Genomic DNA, 17,572 nt, shown 5'->3' with positions numbered 1-17,572 from the left:
CATGACTGCACCTGACGTCGCACGTGATATTGTTGGGAATCAGAAAACGACATCCCGCCATACAAAACCAGCATCTTCATTTCCAGCCCAGCAACCTGCTTTCCGATTTTCACCTACCTATCCTTCACGCCCAACGTCTGCGAAGGTACCTATCTCCTTACCCAACCCCGGACATAAAAAGCCATTGCGCGCCTCTCTCAGCTGGCTTTTTCCTGGCTCTGCAACAATTTTACGGCTGTGCGCCTGCTAATCTCCTGACCAACCTCCAGACCTTGTTTACATTTTTCGCACAACCTCCAGCAATTCTGAGATCATGGCCGAGGCTGCACAGGTCCCGACCTTCAAGCTGGTCCTTGTTGGTGATGGTGGTACGGGCAAGGTATGTTGACTCTCCTGTCATAATCACAATCATCGGCGCCTTTTTGGCCCCTCCTCCTACCGGGAGGGGTTCTCATGTGGGTATTCGAAAGCTGACCACCGCCAATTTTGTTTCCAGACCACATTCGTCAAGCGCCACTTGACTGGTGAATTCGAGAAGAAGTACATGGCCACACTTGGTGTCGAAGTCCACCCCCTTGGTTTTACTACCGTAAGGACTGGAGATCTGAGCTTGGTCAGGTCGCAATATCGCTAACTAGGACCAGAACTTCGGTCAGATTCAGTTCGACGTCTGGGATACTGCTGGCCAGGAGAAGTTTGGTGGTCTCCGTGATGGCTACTACATCAACGGCCAGTGCGGCATCATCATGTTCGATGTGACCTCCCGCATCACCTACAAGAACGTCCCTAACTGGCACCGTATGTATTACCCTATCCTAGTTCGCGCCTTGGGGTATCCTTACTAACCGATCACAGGCGACCTCGTCCGTGTCTGCGAGAACATTCCCATCGTCCTCTGCGGTAACAAGGTCGATGTGAAGGAGCGCAAAGTCAAGGCAAAGACCATCACCTTCCACCGCAAGAAGAATCTCCAGTACTATGACATCTCCGCCAAGTCGAACTACAACTTCGAGAAGCCTTTCCTCTGGTTGGCCCGCAAGCTTGTCGGAAACCCGACCCTGGTATGTAACACATTTTCAGGCACAGGCTCGAATACGCTCACTAATCTCCTTATGTCAGGAATTCGTCGCTGCCCCCGCTCTTGCTCCCCCCGAGGCCCAGGTTGACGAGGCTCTCCTCGAGCAATACCGGAAGGAGATGAACGAGGCCGCTGCCATGCCTCTCCCCGGTGAGGATGACGAGGAGGACCTTTGATTTGTTTAGACGGAAGTGGCAACAGCTCACGCAATCGAGCATGGGCTGGGATCGGCAACGAGGGTCGCGTTCGTGGAGACTGCATCTTCTCTACAAAGAGCGGCATCTAGAAATCATCGATGGACCCTAAAGATCGATTTTAAAAGTCGAAGGATCGCGAAGAAGAGAATCATGACTTGAATGGACTTCCATCAATTTCGGAACCCCTAGTCTTTTGGGCGTACTGCTGCGAGACCGCAGCTATTAGGTAGACAGATAGCACAAAAGAAAAGGACGCCTCGTTCCAGCACATATCTCCATCCTGCCTGCGTTCTCCGTATTCCCGTGTGAACTGAGATGCCTACCTAGCTACCTCCTAGAAGATGGCACAACTCCAAACAAAGACCTTCCTTCTTCCTATCTTCGGTTTTTGCCTCAGATTCCAGGACATTCGACAAAATCTGAAGGCGGTGAGTTGGCCCCGCCAGTTCAAATGAGGGGCTGGTGGTGGGGCAGGGTTTTGCACGTCCCCAAGAGACCGTACCAAAAGACGCGAGTCTCTTTGCCAACTAATCTTGGTATGTACATGAAATTGGTAAAAAAATGCGCCACCCTCCCGCCCTTAAGCGCTCTTTACACCGTCATTCTAAAAATCCGTTTAGACTGGAATCGAAGGTAGGACCTTAGGTATTACTTACCAGTTTGCCCACTCGACATATATGCCCGAAGGCGAAAGTTTCTCATCTTATCCTACCATATTAGCTGAAGATGCCGATTATTAAGGTGATTACGGTGACAGGCCAGCTGCATAAAGTAAAGGCAAGCTAGTACTCCGGACCGAGAACTCTATACCGAGAACGTCTAAGCCGATTGAGCCAGTGGGTGTGTACGGAGGACGCTTTTTGGGCGCTCTTGGCTGGCGCTGTTTGAACTTGTTACGGTGGCGGGGGAATGAGAATAGGGAAAGGCGAAAGAGTGCTACGCCTGATGACATCAAGGATAAGCCCCGCCACTTATTAATCTTTTTCCTCTTCGGCACCAATTGGTTGCAACAAATTGCGGCGAAAATCCTTGAAGAAATTGAGTCGTTTACATAGTATACCGGAACCCGGCAATGGCGCTAGTTGCCCCGTGCTGTCATTCCCAGGTTATCCCTCTACTTGTTGGATCGTCGGAATAACAGCGCTATCCCGTAAAATAGCTCTTACGTTCCCCGTTGCACCCCTTCTCTAGCCCTCTCTGGGATGAGAAGGGTTGGACCCTTTCTTTGGGTGAGGCGTCCCTTGGTTTCTCCGTTGCGGAATGGCGTGGGCCATGTACACATACCCCTGACCTAGCCATCTTTCGAAGCTGGGAGCTGGTGCCATCTCAGAGAAACCCGGCTGGGTTTCTCTGGACCGATAAACAAGACACGGAAGGCATTAATCATATCATGTTTAGCATGTGCTGGCCAAGGAGCAATCCCACACATTGCCATGTCAGTGTTGTGCCCAAACTGTAGGTCGCAAGTTTTATACAACGGTATTCATTCCAGACACTACCATTTACATAACTTTGCTTGGATCCTCTATCTTCGACCACAGAGCTACATCATGCAATAATTGGGTCTAATGGTCTGTCACGATACCGCCCCCTCTCGCTTTTCCAAGGACCGACCAACCGACCAACCGTCATCCGCCTTCTAACAATTCTGATCCCTTCTACGATCTTCTTGTCCCTGGAGCTGCCTCTACTGCCGTCAGGCGACATGCTTAACGTGTGAGGGATCAGTGGCAACTAGATTGGTTGCATTCGACCGTCCAATTTGAGTCTCTGGTGCGTAATCCAGGGAAATTCATACCAACATGTAGTGGCTGTAATGGTAGCATGAAGCCCACGTGGCAGCCACAAGCAAATGAATCGAAGCTCAGTCTTGAGGCACAAGATGTCAAGAAGGCGTTCTGCAAAGCTAGAAGGGCTGGAAAGTGCAAGCCAGAGTAGCAGGTCTGCAAACAGACAAGTCGCAGCTCCTTATGCATAAAGCACTGTTGGTGCGAACAGTTCAGCTGGCGAGGCAAGGTACTATACGGATCCGTACGATTTTGAACAATGCAATGGACCGCCCCTTATGCCCACTTCGCGTCCGGTTCCCTCCCCATGTAGGTATGCATGATTGGTTCACCTTGCCCTGCGCCCTGGTTGCTAAGCTGAGGAGAATTAACTCACGTACCTAAGATGAGGCCCCGGGCTGGAACGGCCCAGCCGGGCATTCGGCAGGCAGGCTTGCTAAACCGTCGCTCCGGCTCTTCCGTTCATGGCTTTGAGGTGCCGTCGGTGCGGCATTGAGGTGAGGGGTTTACCACTAGAGTGTCCTCCCGCGACTCATTGCGAGTCATACTGCAAACTGGCTCGAATCCTGGGGTTTCCTAACCCCGCGTTAATTGAGGCGCTACCATGTTGTTAGCGTTTGCAATTCGAGCCTCCTTCCTGGTTTGCATGTTGTCGCTGTAACCGATTGGTGCAAAATAGGGCGCCTAGGATCTTCATGAATTATGGTTGCGTGTCGGGGTCCCGCGCTACCTACCTACACTGGAAGGTGGCGGGCTAGAGTGTCTCTCCATCGGGATCTTTAGTGATCTAAAGGGACCAACCTTCCCCTGTGCAGCCGCTGCAGCGGGCAGCGAGTCAATATGCTTTTGCTAACCCATTCTCAATTCCTATTGGCCCCCCAACAGATTGTGGATTGGTGGGAGCACCCCTCACCTCCATCCCTCTCGACTTCTTAATACAGTACTCCGTACCTAACCTCCTCCGCTTCTATTCCAGTTACCAGCCGACAATCATAGGACAAGGTACACGAGCCTCCGAGGACCTTTATCAACCTACCACTCCCGTGTTTTCTCCCCAGAGCTCGGTAAACAACATTAGCCCAGGCTCCCCTCAGCTCGACCTCGCATATTCATCACCCTGCCCTCCCAATACGTTCCCCGACCATTCAGCTGCTGCGTGCTGTTCCTCAGCCTCCCGCTCTGCAGACCAGCCGACGTCGCACATGATTTGATCCCGCGCCTCTCTGTCAACAATAAGGCGGGACCTTTCCATATCTTGCCATCGCCACCTCGCAGGTCTCCCTCCTCCGGCCACCTCTTCATTACCGACTACATTTTGTCAACACTCCCATGACTTCCTCAGAAAGGTGACAAATCGGGCTTCCCGAGAACAGACAAGCCACGATGGAACCTGTTCCAGAGACCGAAAGAATGGAAGAGTTCCAACCTTCTCCTCTCCCGAGCCTTCGACTCCAGAGCTCCTCAACACTTTCCCGACCAGAACTACGCCGGTCGACAGACCCCTCCATGTCCTCTCCGAATCCCAGTACTTGGACGCCGCCGCCGTCGCTCCCGTTTCGGCCCCGGACTACCTCTCCTCTGTCTGGCTCCCATGTGCGGTCCCGCTCAATGGCTAGCCTGGCTCCTCCCATGGCACGGACTCAGTCTCTCCCCGGGGTCAACGGTGCTGGGCATATCCTCTACTCGCCTCAGCTGCGCCTACAGAGCCCATCAGCCTCACCAAACCGGGCACGCACCCCGAGAAAGCCAGTGGACGAAGCCTTCCCGCCTTCTTCCCCAACTCGAGTCTCTGTTCACGATCTCGATCGAAAACCGCCCGAGAGGAGCAGCTCGCCAAACCTCGGCCTAGGACCGTCTTCGGCTACCCCAGTCCAACGCCTCCGACGCCCCGCGTCTCCTTTTCGCCATATTTCTCATCCGAGCCTCGGATCCCCACCTTCTCTCCCGACGCCCCCATCCTCCGTGGCGTCATCGCCTTCTTACAAGTCGTACGACTACCTGTCGAGCAGCTACGCCTTAGCAGCGGCGTACCCATCATCCGTCCCTTCCACTCCGACATCGACTCGATCACGAAGCCCCAGTATCTCTAGCTTGGAGACGATCCCCGATTCCCCCGATGCCGAAGAAGCCGCCCTGGAAGCCGAGAGAATCGCACAGCTCAAGGCCGCAGCCGATGCCGCAGAGGGCGGCGACTCGAAGGCGAAGACTAGCCTCGACATCCCCACCCGTGGGCGGACGCTCAGCTTCGGGTCGAGGGACAAGCGCAAGAGGTGGAGCGTGTGCGGCGCTGAGAGGCGGGGCGATTTGGACCTCGAGACAATCTGGGAGGACTGATTGGTGTCGAGAGGCGGAACTCCGTGGGATGGCAAGTTGGGGGTTCGGCCCCTTTTTCTGATCATGCTAGTTTTCGTTGATTCGCAGGGTTGGTTTGGTCTTTGAATTGCATCCATGGCCGGCTTCTGCCCCACAGTGGACGTGGGCATCTGAATTATCGGGGGTGTATTGACGGCGTTCTATGGATATGCGTTCTGATACCCTCACTGCAGCTGCATTTATCGATAGGCATTAGGGACGCTGCGAAAGCGTGTTGGCTCGTTGTATGGTATTCGCGTTTTATTGGCCACACAGGTAGCAATCCAGTCCTAAAGTAACACTGGGGTATGGGCATCTGTCCCAAGCCAAAGATGTCTTGACATCTTTGACATGACTTCTAAGTGGTTGCCGGAGCCCGAAGCCGGCTACAACATCGTTCCAAGACAGTTCCCCCGTCGGGTAGGTAGGATAGCTCTCCAAGAGCCTTCACACAGTGCGTTATATGCACTCGTATCTAGATGGCCCGTTTGGCAAATGGTAAAGGGTGCCTTCCTCCCGCCCACGCCCCTTGCGACGCCAACCTCCCGCCCACTGGCCTCCTCGCTATCCCATTACCAGGCCATGAACCAACTGCTGGCCCAGGAAGTAGCCGTGGCGCGAGGGCGAGCCCATCTGTCGGCGGTCTTCTTTCTGTGCCCTCGGCATCCCACCCAAGGTAGCTAAGCTGTGTGAGGGGCCAGCCCATCTTGGGGTATCGAGGATGGTTCATCGCCAGATGAGAAAGCATGTGATTACATGCCGTCATGTACATACTTATGATAGGATAAGACGAGAGACTCCTCGCCTTCGGGCATTGTTGGTTCAGTGGGCAACTAGTAAGTAACATAACCTTGAGGTCCTACGTTCGACTCCGGTCTAAAACGGAATTTTAGAATGACAGTGTAAGGAGCGCTTAAGGGCGGGTGGGTGGCGCATTTTTTTTCTTCCTTAATATCTGTACCAACATTATCTAGCAAAGAGACTTGAGTGTTTGAGGAACGAGCGGGCACGCTGACGACAAAAGATAGGTAGCATTACGCCTGAGTCTACAATGGCGTTGGCTGATGCTGAGGGCGTCGATATTCGACTTCTTTTCGAGCTGACTCAGGTGCATTGACCCCCAACGCCTTAAGGCGGCAATTGTAAACTCCATCCTCCATCCGACGGATCTACCAATTGGCGTGGGGAAGAGCAGGGAAGCAGGTGCAAAGTGATGAGGCTATTCACGATCGCGGGCCTGGCGAGCGCACGTGATATTCGCTTTCTGATTCGCTAGAAATATGCTTAGGGGTACTGCCTGCACGTGGGTGGAATTCGTGGATATCAACGAAAGCTGTGAGGTCGCTGTTCGAATTTCCGGCTGCGCTATATGAGCGGCCATACATTCTGATTGACCAGGCCGGCTCAGCAAGTCAAGCAACTCGGTAGGCCCGTAGTCGTAGTCGTAGTCGTAGCCTAAGCACGTAGGTGAGCCGTAACGGCTCAGGGGCGTGTCGTGTGCGTCGGCGAGGTCTAACCGGGTCCTCAGCGGGCTTTCTAATATATTATCGGGGAAGGTACAGAACTCCACTGCGAAATTGGAGCTGGTATATTAGGTAGGTAGGTACCATGAGAACTCAGAGACCCATAAACCTATGTCCTCAGTAGTAGTGTCGTATACAGGCAGTTGTAGTGTCATCCAAGAAATGGCTGCGCAGATCAGACAACGTTGATGTAGGAGAGGAAGGCGATGCTAAGATGAGTATGGCTAAGGCGCGGCGGCCTGCCTGTTGACCTTTGAGGAGAGGATCCCGTTCCTGATGGGCTGCGCAGGCTGTCATCTCGGCATGAAGTTTGAGGCAGCTCCAGAGGGTCCGCGTTCAATCCATCGCCGGTGTCCACAAAGTGGCTCACGACTGGAACCAATCATGCAGACGACATGGCATGGGTGCTTTACGGATTTGTCTATCATAGCGCCAGCAGATTACGACCGGATGCTGTCCTTCCCTCAAGCCAGGTTCCTCAGTCAAGAGGCCGACGATTGTCTTTGCCATTACCTACCTTAGTCTGAGGAATCTGTGATTCTGATGTATCTAGATTTTCAATTCTTGACGAGATAGAAGGCGTCCGACAAGCGATAGTCTGACACATCACCAAGCTTTTCCCTAAGATGAAGGAGGGTGAGGTGTGGCTAGAGGGTGCTCTTTCTTCATTCTGACCCCGAAAGGCAAGAACCACTAATTCATATTTTGTATTTCCTCATTAGGTAGGTAGGGAGGAAGGTCTACCAGCCTGTCTTCAGGGGGAAGATAGACGAAGGCCTCTTTCCTAAATCAAACTCCAACCAGAGAAACCAGAATTAACAAGTTCCTTCCTATTTCTCTTCCTCCTCCTCCATCCACCTCTCTTCCTCTTATACCTCTCTTCCCCCTCCTCCATCCAACTCTCCTCCTCCTCCTCCATCCACCTCTCTTCCTCTTACACCTCTCTTCCTCCTCCTCCATCCACCTCTCTTCCTCCTATGTTAGTTTCTCTTCTTCCGTTCCTCTACTCGTCCTTTGTACCTCTGAACGCCCTAGGCGCCTCACATCCCTGCGAATACCAATAACGAAATCATATGTTCGCAGGCACATGACGTCCAAGGCGGCCGATAATCCGTCTCTGCAGAGGCGATTCTCTAGTGAGATGATGGCTGACGGCGGAGGGGCTTGTATCAACTAGGTCTTGAAGAGTGTCCATATCAGCATCTGGTAGCACGATGGGCTGCAACAGTAATGGAAGATAAGCCGGCTCGTTGTCTATGGAATCTAGACCCGTAGTGACCGCATACGGTGGAAGTTCGTTCCCGAAAATGCCTCTCGATTTGAACACAATCAAACCACCAGACCCCCCTCAGTGTCTTTAGTCGAACGGGATCCTCCTCAGCTGGCCCCCCCCGCGCTTGCGCATCTCCTCCGCCGCAGCGATGCTGCTGGGGACCTTGATGCCGCAGCAGTCGCCCCAGCCCTTGGGCCGGTGGACGTGCCTAACACCGTCGCGGTCGAAGACGTCGACATCGCCGTCCTCGTCCGAGTCGGACTCGTCCGCCGCCGGGGCGTCGGCGTCGGCGGCGTTGACGTTGGCGGGGTTATGCTCGCTCATGCCGTCGGCGGCTGGGACGAGCGAGCCGAAGAGGAAGTGCTGCATGACGGGCAGCTTGCGCAGGACCTCGGCGGCGAACATGCGGCGCATGCCGCCCTCGACCTTGCCCCACCCCTTGGCGCTGCTGATGTCGTCCAGCATCGGGCTGTGCCATCGTAGGCCGCGGACCGTCTTGGTGCTGTTGACGAAGACCACCTGGCCCAGGTATAGGTAGTCGTCGCCGAACTCCTCCAGCGTCAGCTGCTGGTGGATGGCCAGCGGGGTGATGAAGGGGTGGTGCAGCAGCTGGCTGGCGCCGAACAGGAAGGGGAGGAACTGGTAGTCGTCCAGGCCCCAGACGCCGTGCGAGCCGGCAGGCTCGAGGTAGTAGGTGGACTGGACCAGGCGCATGACCTCGAGGTAGCGGGCGAAGACGCGGAGGACAAGGGCACGGAAGTCGGGGCGGCCGACGACGGACAGCCGGTAGAGGCACAGCAGCCAGATGACGAAGTTCAGCTCGTGGCCGGAGCCGTAGTCAATGCGTGATCGGTTCCCGAAGGAGTGGTTGAGGTAGGTGGACAGCTCGGCCACGGCATCGGGGTTGCTGACTCCGAGGCGGTCGTGCCAGGCCGGGGCGCACTGCTTGACCTTGTCGAGGAAGAGGCGAAATGTCTTGTTGCCGAACCTCGAGCCGGCCTGGTCGTCTGGAGGTGAGTCCTTGCACAGAGTCTCTGCCTCGTCCAGGATGGCGAGTAGTGACTTGACGGGTTCGCTAATATCATCATCGGCAACTGCGGATATTGGCGTGTCTACCACGGACTCGGAGAGGCTGAAGACCCATGAGACGATGAGGTCATAGGTCGGGGAGGAGAGGAAGAGATCGTGGTCCCTTGTTGATAGGATCCTTCGGCTTGGAACCTTGAAGGACAGGGTGGATGCGCTGGGGGGCGGTGGAAGAGCAGGAGTTTCGGGGACTGGAAGTGCATTTGAAGGTTGACGTCGCCGGCGAGGCTCGAGCTTGGGAATGCGGTCTTTCAAGTTTGGTATGCTGGGGACCTGTGGTCCTTCACTTCCAGGCGTCGCAGTCCCTGGGGCCATAGTTGATGCACTCCTATATTCTCATTCGATTTTGTTGATGTGAGGGTTCCTCGATGGTTCGATGTTTGCCTGACGTTTGTGGCGGACCCTAGACAAGGTACTACGTAGATCCTAGATACGGATCCGTAGATGCCCGCCCTTCGCCCCCTAGCCTGACTAAATGGACTAGCAAAGGTACCTTACCTGCTTAATACCTAGTGCAAATAGACTGAGGAAACCGCAGAGGCAACAGGCTACGCATCAGCGAAAAAGAACTGAAGTAATGGTCTTAGATTTCTAACTTTTGCGATCTCTTGTGGCAAGGCATTCAAGGGTCCTAGAGGTAGGTGCAGTAGGTAAGCATCTCAATATGTAGGTAGACACTTGGCTGGATGGAGAATCTTAAGTTCCTGCCCCAAAGCGGATCGTGTGGTGTCGATTTAGTGAGTCAGCCCCGCGCCACCTGCATATGCATGCGCTAGACTGCGGGGCATCCCACACTACTACCAAATTCAAATCGACGACTTGGGCTGCAGCAAGGTCTTTTGCAGAGCCTCAAAACCTACTCTCCTCCCCTAAGAGATTTCCAGAAACTCAGCAGGATGACCGCTTCAGCTAACCCCGAAGCGGCTCTCTCTGTCCTCCCACGAGCGGACGGCTCCGCCACGTACTCATATGCTGGATATACTGTGACGGCTTCAGTCAATGGCCCCATCGAAGCTCAGAGGCGGGATGAGCATGCGTATGAAGCTCATGTAGATGTCATCGTACGACCAGCAGCAGGGGTCGGAGGTAAGAAGTTTCGACATCGTGCCACCCCAAGAGCCATGTGCTCACTCTATTTTCTTCTATATAGGGACGCGAGAACGACATCTGGAATCGCTGTTGCAGTCTTCGCTCTCACGTATCATTCTTGTCAAGAACTTTCCACGCTCTCTCATCCAGATCGTCCTTCAGATCGAAGACACCCCGGCGAACGACTATGTGACCCCTAAACTCGTCCAAGCGGGCACGGTAAGAGATGTCTTTTTCTCGCTCAGCGAGGTCAATCGGGCCTGACTCCGTCTGGCGGCTGACTGACCGATCTCCGCAGAATATACCCGTCATCCCAGTTTTGCTACAGACGGCTGTTTTAGCTCTTCTGTCGGCTTCTGTACCGCTCGGAGCAACCGCAACCGCTGCTGTTGTGGCAATCCTTCCCAGGAGCGCCTCGGAGAGAATTGTTGTGGAGCCATCTCAACAAGCGCTGGCAACGGCGGCATCTGTGCATGTGCTCGCCTTTACTTCTGACGGCGGCCTGCTACTTGCTGAGAGCGAAGGGGAGTTCACCATGAAGGAGTGGGACGATGTTTACGACGCCGCCCAGAGGATCTGCTGCGAATCGGGCAAGAAGGCCGGTCTCGACATGATCCTGGACGAGCCAAAGCGGGACGGCCCAGACATGCAGCACTTCCTCCGGTCTACGATGGAGGCCAAGGTCGCGGCCGACCTCCACTGGAAGTGAAATGCGTATCGAAACCTTACCTGGGGAGGCTGGGAGTCCTTGCACAGCAGACATGAAGGTGAAAACGGCCGGCGGCCGGCGGTTCTCGCATGATACTGCTTATCCCGATGTCTGCATCACTGATGCGTCAGGACGAGGCCGAGGTTTTCGTTTTGCAAGGACCTGGTAGATTGGACGTGGAACGAACGGACGAAAGTCGGGTAGCACGAGACGGACGGCATGGGGATCCTAGGCGGCTACACATGCAATCAGCGGCTGTTACGGCAGTGGGACGCTTGGCGTGGGCTGATTTCCTCCTTTGGGGATTCCTTCAGCCGTCAGCCTCTTGACGATGTGTGCAGATAAGCTCGAGCTCCAACTCCCTGCCTCAGACAGTTGTGGATCTGTCTCCACGACCGTGGGTGTGTAGGATTGCAAGGGCCTGTTGAGGCGTTGTTTCATCTCGACTTCCACCTTCAGTGGCGTCCATGGGCCTCCGACACAGGGATTTCCAGGTACCCTTGAAGCTGGCCAAGTCTGTTAATTTATTGGTCAAGGGGCTTTGTTCTACACCACGTTGTACCGGGTGAACCTTGGGCTAGCATGCTAGAGAACAGGAGCATTTTGTGACGAGATATGGGCCTATACGCGCGACTGGCAAGCAGCGAGTTTAGCGATCGACAGGCGAAAGCTTGCTGGTTCCTGGCTTAGGTAGGAATACAATCTTTCTCCTCGGCGAAACGGCAATAGTTGGAGCTTCCACTCTGCCGCTTGCAAGCTTGCCAAGTGCTTGATTCGCGCGAGAGGGCTAATGATTGTCTGATCCGCGCGGGTCGAACGAAGCTGTAGAGAAGAAAGGCAAGACCTCCAATTCGCCGCCTCGGACCCAAATGTTTCCAGCAGGAGGGAAAGCTTAGACCCTTATGCGGCTGCTAGCTTTGGATCAGCAACTATGCTTCAGCGGACCGCTCTAGTGGCAGCGGGATGCCATGGATTGTGGATTCCTTGCAACGTCTCCTTTCGCAAGGTCAGGAGGTGGGCAGAGAGCTACTATGTATTAGAGACCTGCCAAATCTATTCTTTCTGCTTTGCTTCACCCCTAGCCACGCCGTTAAGAAGCATGTGCAAAGTACATTTGTAACGTATCTGCCCTGACAATTGCCAGCAGGGGCAAGCCGTGATTTCCACGTACGCCACAGATACAACCAGAAGGGGCAACGCCGGCCCCACTATCGACTCCTTGTCCCCACCTCTCGCCTCCAAGATGAGACTCAACTCGAGGAGCTTGGGGTTGGAGTTAGAGCTTCCTCCCTACGCATAGGTACGCATATGGCGTATGTATACTACCTACGACTGAGTACCTTACCCAGTTGCTACAGATCCTTCGTCCCCACGTTCTCCACTGGACACGACGTTCGGAAACAGGAGTACCTCCCCAGTAAGGTTGGAGACTGCCAATGATCCCCAAACCCACTATCAAGTGTTGTACAATTGAACCCCTGCGCCGAGACGAACCCCAGAGAGGACAAAGTACCGGTCTGTTTGGGGATTCGCCGGGACTCGCGCCGGAGGGCAGCGAGAAAAGTACCCACCAGCTCCCACCTACGCTGCTTCTGGAAGCTGGTGCCGGTCGTCACAGTTGGCAAGGGTCCATGCAGCAGCTCCCCGGCGATCAAGAGCTGTCCAAGATAGGTATTAACTATTAAATGGCCGGGACATGTTGATCGTGAAGCTCTCCCTTTCCCTCTGGTCTCCGGTTTTCTCTGTGTGCAAGCCCATCATCCCTCCCTCTCTTTCCCTTCGTCGAGGCAGGCAGACAGACAGACAGACATTGAAGCAGAGCTCTGGTAGTTCTCGCAATTGCCTCTTCCTTTGCCCAGTGTTCTGTTTCCTGTCGCCTTCCCTCTCCTCTTCGTCCTCCAAGCTGAGCTGAGCTGAAGCTGTTTGTTGGCCATTCGATTCTCTTGGAACTATCTTAATTCTTCCTTTTCTATTCCACCTACGGATACCTACCTCGGTCGTCGTCTCTCCAGCCAGAGCCGACTGTATCCATCTGGTCGTACTGCCTCCCGACCCTCTTACCTTCGATTCTTCTCGCACTCGCATTGCATCTGCATATCCTTCCCTCGAATAGACACCGACTATTGCATTCTGCTTGCGTTCATCCCTCCGGCATCACATCACATTAATAGATCAGGCGTCGAATTGCCAGGCTAGATTGAGATATCACCTCCGTTCTTAGACAACCCGCCTGCAGCTTCCCTGCACCCCGAATCACAACAAGCTGTCACCAGTACCAATAGAACCTCCCACTAGCTGCCTCCTACAACCAGCATCCGCTCTTCCGTCCTAGCCAACTCTGGTAAGCTAGCACTTCATCACGGACGTGGTTGATCAACGGGCCGCCCGTGCGAACAATAGACGATGTGGGAGGGGATCCGCTGACGAGTTTGATAGGGCTCTTAGATAGATTCATTGCCAACCTCCAGCGAAAGCCGCTTCCCGGACATCGAGGTCACACCTGGCTGAGACCCAATCTACTGCTTCACTTAACCAAACCTGACCCGGCAACCAGTGGCGTCGATAAAACCGAGTCTTGGGACCTCGACCTGCATATTTGTGCAGGCTACACAAGAGTCGATCGCAGAAAGTTGGCTTCGTCGAGTTTCCATAGGGACTCGGCAGATTAAATCGGGGGGTTAGCCTGCAGCACCTGCCGCTCCTGCCGATAATTGCGTTTAACCAGGGAACACAGCCGAGCCACTCACAAGAAAATTACCCCACCATACCTACTACATAGTAATGCCCGGCCAAATATCCTCACCCACCATGATCCACCGAGGTCTCACTAGTCTGGGTGGTCTTCCATTCCCGCCTGTGGAGAATCCCTTCTCCGACGAAGTTGACAGCGCCTTGCCCGCTAACCGAGACCGACCCAAGAGCTCGAGCGCCGCTCTTAAAGACGCTCCCGCGCTGGACAACCTTTCCATCGACACCGTCACCGCCCTCGCTCGATCCGGTCGCTCCGATGTCCAGCCTCAAGAACCCACTTTCCTTGCCACGCTCCCGCTAGGCCAATCTGGCTTCCCTCTTGACGACACTACTTCCTTCCTCAAGCCCGCGGCGCCCGCTGGGAACGGCCACCGTAAGAACGCCTCGATAGATTCTGTCCCTCGACAGACTATTCTGAAAGCATTGGCCTCGGTGGCCCGCCACAACAAACCGGAAGCCCTGTCTCTGCCCAGCATGCTCTCCGCTCACCAACCCCACCGTCCCGGCGCCGACAATCGGCCCTCGACATCGTCTTCCCAGAAGCTGTGCGACGCCTTGAACGATCTCGCCCAGGCGCAGAACCGTACCGCGACGCCGACAACCGCCTTTCCCTCGCTCCAATCCCCCTGCTTCTACCACAATCGCTTTGAGGATGCCGTCGATATCGATAAGGTGCTCGAGGAGATCAAGAACGACGAGTGGATGTCGCACTCGCGCCTCGTCCAGACCGCGACCGGCGTGCGCGAGGTATCCAAGCAGCTGCAGCGACGGCCTATCAAGCGTGCCGTGAGAAATATCATGATTGTCACCAAGGCGCGCGACAATCAGCTTGTCCTCCTCACCAGGGAGGTGACCCAGTGGCTCCTCAGGACCCCCCGTTACGGGTCGGATCTCGGCGTCAACGTCTTTGTCGATGCTAAGCTGCGCAACTCGAAGCGCTTCGATGCAAATGGCATCACGGACGAAAACCCTCGTTTCCAGTCCATGCTCAAGTATTGGACCCCCGACCTGTGCTGGAGCCAGCCCGAGAAGTTCGACTTGGTGTTGACGCTCGGAGGTGACGGAACCGTCCTCTTCACATCATGGCTCTTCCAGCGCATTGTCCCACCTGTTCTATCCTTCAGTCTTGGGAGCCTAGGGTTCCTGACAACCTTCGAATTCGAGAGATACAAGGACCACCTAAAACGCATCTTGGGCGATGAGGGCATGCGTGTCAACCTGAGGATGCGATTTACCTGTACGGTCTACCGTGACGGTGCCGGCCAGGACCTGCAGGAGGGCGAGCAGTTTGAGGTCCTGAACGAGCTGGTCATTGACCGCGGCCCGTCGCCCTATGTCTCTAATTTGGAGCTATACGGCGACAACGAGCTCCTCACAGTGGTGCAGGCGGATGGCTGCATCTTCTCCACTCCGACTGGTAAGCAAACACACAATATCTCCCCTCCCAACCCCCCTTATTTCCCCGAGGAAGGATATTCTAACCTAAAATCCAGGATCCACTGCATACTCTCTTTCAGCAGGTGGCTCGCTTGTCCACCCGGACATACCGGCCATCCTCCTTACTCCGATATGCCCCCACACCCTCTCCTTCCGGCCAATGGTTCTCTCAGACACCATGCTGCTACGGGTCACCGTTCCCCGCAACAGCAGAGCAACAGCCTACTGCTCCTTTGACGGCAAGGGCCGCGTCGAGCTCAAGCAGGGCGACCATGTGACCATCACGGCGTCGCAGTACCCCTTCCCGACCGTCGTGCGGACCGGCACCGAGTGGTTCGACTCGGTCTCCCGCACCCTGCGCTGGAACGTGCGGGCCGCGACCCAGAAGGGGTTCGACGCGGGCTGCAGCGGGGACGTCAGCGAGGACGGCAAGGATGACGCCGACGAGGGCTGGGACATCGACACTGACTCGGCCTGCTATGCCAGTGAGGAGGGCAGTAGTGCCGCTAGCCCGCTGAGGAGGCAGATGAGCCTCCTGGGCATGTGAGGGTTACAAGACAATTGGGCGTTTTTGTGTGTGTGGCGTTTGGCATGGTGGGGATGTGCGGTGTGACTTTGCCAACTTGGATGACATCCGATCGATGGGTTGATCTCAACACAACACCCGGGAAGATACTTTTTTCTTTCTTTTCCCGTGTTTTCTTTTCTCTTCTTGCTTCCTTTTTTTTCACCATGCACAGCGAGAAAGCATTGCACCGACACATGACACATGGTGGTATGCACCGTCGTAAAATCCTCCCAGCGAGAGAGATTCCCACGAAACAAACAACCAACCTCCTTGTTAAAGGAGTATAGAGAGAGCCGCCTTGAGAGAGAAGGCTGAAGGGTTAGGGTTGCGCATGAGCAGCACGAGCAGCATCATACTGCATCGTTTCGTTTTCGGACTACAGAGTCTTTTGAGGCCTTAGGGCCTACTTCATTGATGATAGAGATACAGCTAGCTAGCTACCGAGTCCTGGATAGGCAAATGCCCACCCTCGTAACCCTTAATCAATATTCATATTGTTTGGGCACTCGAATATTCTGTCATTCTCAGTCGCAATTCATGACAACACCAGCTTTATGTGAAGCGTTTCGATCCATTTTGCGGGACCACTTAAATGCCTTACTACGTTGTATTCTCCACAGGGGAATAGGGTCCCCAGACGATCGTCAAGCACGGTCTGCACGGAACCCTTTGAGGATCACATCATGCAATGGATTTGTCAGCCTCAGGGGAACAATTTACATAACTAACTCAACCAGTGACCTTCGAAAACTCTTGGCGTCAGAGTAGACGTGAGCTCTGTCAGACATAGAGTGCCTTGGGCAGCTTCATGTGTCTGACTCTAAAAAGCCTCATGGCTGATAGCAGACCTAGGACGTCTCCTTGAATAGTGGTGGTGAGGAAAGTGTAAACCAAGTCATACTACTCGAGATAAACCTTCGTAGCTATAGTATGAATCACCTCCCTTCCATGTTAAGCTCCAAGAGCGATAAGGTACTCCACAAGCTCCTCCTCAGCCTTCGCACGCTCTCGTTTGACCTTGTCTGGAGTCATCTTCCTAAGAAACACGGGATGTACAAGGCGGAAGGGACACAGTAGCGCCTCTAGGTTGTGTTTCCTGATAACCCCCTTCATGAGGGTGAGCCGTTCCTGAAAGCCCTTGTGATTTATATCTGTACCTGAATAATTCCGGAATCTTCTGCTGAATTTGATAAAGAGTTTAGTGATTGTTGATCAGATGTAGAGCATAGCAAGTGGCTTCCATGTTTGCACTGAAAATGGATGCATCTGGAGATGATGTTCACAGATGTCGGTGCACAACATCGTGGATAAGTGGATAGACTGGATGATGGAATATGTCTTACTATGTAGATGGATCAACAAGCAGGTGGGTGATACAAGGACTCGTTCAATTCATGACCCGGAATGCCATTGTAACAAGACTATGTACAGCATCTCCTCCTTCTTTTCCACCATTACCCTCCAACATCGATCGACCTATGACGGAAGAAATGACCTCCTTTTTTACAAGCTCGCTCGAACTTGGAATCACATGGCAGACGCGAAATAAACAAGGCCTCCCCGCCGTCATTAAAACCCTCCCCGCCCAAAACACCTGTGAAACCCCCTCCCAAACCTGCCTTACTCGCCAGAACTCTATCTATATCAGACCATTTTTGAACGGAACCGGGGGGGGCGGGGGGGGGGGGGGGGGGGGGGGGGGGGGGGGGGGGGGGGGGGGGG

The 17,572-nt window shown here is 54.4% G+C and overlaps 6 protein-coding genes across 6 annotated transcripts; 4 read left to right on the top strand and 2 right to left on the bottom strand.

Moving 5' to 3' along the window:
- The first annotated feature begins 87 nt into the window (after positions 1–87).
- QBC33DRAFT_531722 (GTP-binding nuclear protein GSP1/Ran) lies at positions 88–1,553 on the top strand. The gene is made up of 5 exons (XM_060427320.1): positions 88–379; positions 497–589; positions 645–798; positions 856–1,061; positions 1,120–1,553. The coding sequence occupies exons 1-5, from the start codon at positions 314–316 to the stop codon at positions 1,252–1,254; spliced, it is 654 nt and encodes a 217-aa protein (XP_060285925.1). The 5' UTR covers positions 88–313; the 3' UTR covers positions 1,255–1,553.
- A 3,138-nt stretch (positions 1,554–4,691) lies between these two features.
- On the top strand, positions 4,692–5,396 carry QBC33DRAFT_556997 (uncharacterized protein; the record flags this gene model as incomplete). Its single annotated transcript, XM_060429773.1, has 1 exon — positions 4,692–5,396. The coding sequence occupies one exon, from the start codon at positions 4,692–4,694 to the stop codon at positions 5,394–5,396; it is 705 nt and encodes a 234-aa protein (XP_060285924.1).
- Positions 5,397–7,939: 2,543 nt separating this feature from the next.
- Positions 7,940–9,749, bottom strand: QBC33DRAFT_333024 (serine/threonine-protein phosphatase 2A activator 2). The gene has a single exon (XM_060423689.1). The coding sequence runs from the start codon at positions 9,609–9,611 to the stop codon at positions 8,295–8,297; it is 1,317 nt and encodes a 438-aa protein (XP_060285923.1). The 5' UTR covers positions 9,612–9,749; the 3' UTR covers positions 7,940–8,294.
- A 360-nt stretch (positions 9,750–10,109) lies between these two features.
- Positions 10,110–11,560, top strand: QBC33DRAFT_332941 (uncharacterized protein). Its single transcript, XM_060423687.1, has 3 exons — positions 10,110–10,382; positions 10,447–10,604; positions 10,684–11,560. Exons 1-3 carry the CDS (start codon positions 10,193–10,195, stop codon positions 11,092–11,094), a joined length of 759 nt encoding a protein of 252 aa, XP_060285922.1. The 5' UTR covers positions 10,110–10,192; the 3' UTR covers positions 11,095–11,560.
- Positions 11,561–13,527: 1,967 nt separating this feature from the next.
- QBC33DRAFT_332944 (ATP-NAD kinase) lies at positions 13,528–16,047 on the top strand. Its single transcript, XM_060423688.1, has 2 exons — positions 13,528–15,262; positions 15,339–16,047. Exons 1-2 carry the CDS (start codon positions 13,876–13,878, stop codon positions 15,827–15,829), a joined length of 1,878 nt encoding a protein of 625 aa, XP_060285921.1. The 5' UTR covers positions 13,528–13,875; the 3' UTR covers positions 15,830–16,047.
- A 372-nt stretch (positions 16,048–16,419) lies between these two features.
- QBC33DRAFT_531701 (uncharacterized protein) lies at positions 16,420–17,203 on the bottom strand. Its single transcript, XM_060427319.1, has 2 exons — positions 17,046–17,203; positions 16,420–16,967 (listed from the first exon to the last, which is right to left on the bottom strand). The coding sequence occupies exon 2, from the start codon at positions 16,961–16,963 to the stop codon at positions 16,802–16,804; it is 162 nt and encodes a 53-aa protein (XP_060285920.1). The 5' UTR covers positions 16,964–16,967; positions 17,046–17,203; the 3' UTR covers positions 16,420–16,801.
- Positions 17,204–17,572: the final 369 nt, after the last annotated feature.

Source organism: Phialemonium atrogriseum, assembly GCF_030411735.1.
Source record: "Phialemonium atrogriseum strain 8032-3 unplaced genomic scaffold QBC33scaffold_6, whole genome shotgun sequence".
Classification (NCBI taxonomy): Eukaryota; Fungi; Ascomycota; class Sordariomycetes; order Cephalothecales; family Cephalothecaceae; genus Phialemonium; species Phialemonium atrogriseum.
Note: the sequence above shows the minus strand (reverse complement) of the source record. Positions and strands in the feature narration are given on the sequence as shown.

Excerpts from the sequence above, each read along its gene's own strand:
- QBC33DRAFT_332941 (XM_060423687.1), top strand. The coding sequence starts at position 10,193 with ATGACCGCTTCAGCTAACCCCGAAGCGGCTCTCTCTGTCCTCCCACGA. Across the intron at positions 10,383-10,446 it reads ACCAGCAGCAGGGGTCGGAG|GGACGCGAGAACGACATCTG; the intron begins GTAAGAAGTTTC and ends TCTTCTATATAG. Across the intron at positions 10,605-10,683 it reads AACTCGTCCAAGCGGGCACG|AATATACCCGTCATCCCAGT; the intron begins GTAAGAGATGTC and ends CGATCTCCGCAG.
- QBC33DRAFT_531701 (XM_060427319.1), bottom strand. The coding sequence starts at position 16,963 with ATGAAGGGGGTTATCAGGAAACACAACCTAGAGGCGCTACTGTGTCCC.
- QBC33DRAFT_531722 (XM_060427320.1), top strand. The coding sequence starts at position 314 with ATGGCCGAGGCTGCACAGGTCCCGACCTTCAAGCTGGTCCTTGTTGGT. Across the intron at positions 799-855 it reads GAACGTCCCTAACTGGCACC|GCGACCTCGTCCGTGTCTGC; the intron begins GTATGTATTACC and ends AACCGATCACAG. Across the intron at positions 1,062-1,119 it reads TTGTCGGAAACCCGACCCTG|GAATTCGTCGCTGCCCCCGC; the intron begins GTATGTAACACA and ends TCCTTATGTCAG.
- QBC33DRAFT_332944 (XM_060423688.1), top strand. The coding sequence starts at position 13,876 with ATGCCCGGCCAAATATCCTCACCCACCATGATCCACCGAGGTCTCACT. Across the intron at positions 15,263-15,338 it reads CATCTTCTCCACTCCGACTG|GATCCACTGCATACTCTCTT; the intron begins GTAAGCAAACAC and ends CCTAAAATCCAG.
- QBC33DRAFT_333024 (XM_060423689.1), bottom strand. The coding sequence starts at position 9,611 with ATGGCCCCAGGGACTGCGACGCCTGGAAGTGAAGGACCACAGGTCCCC.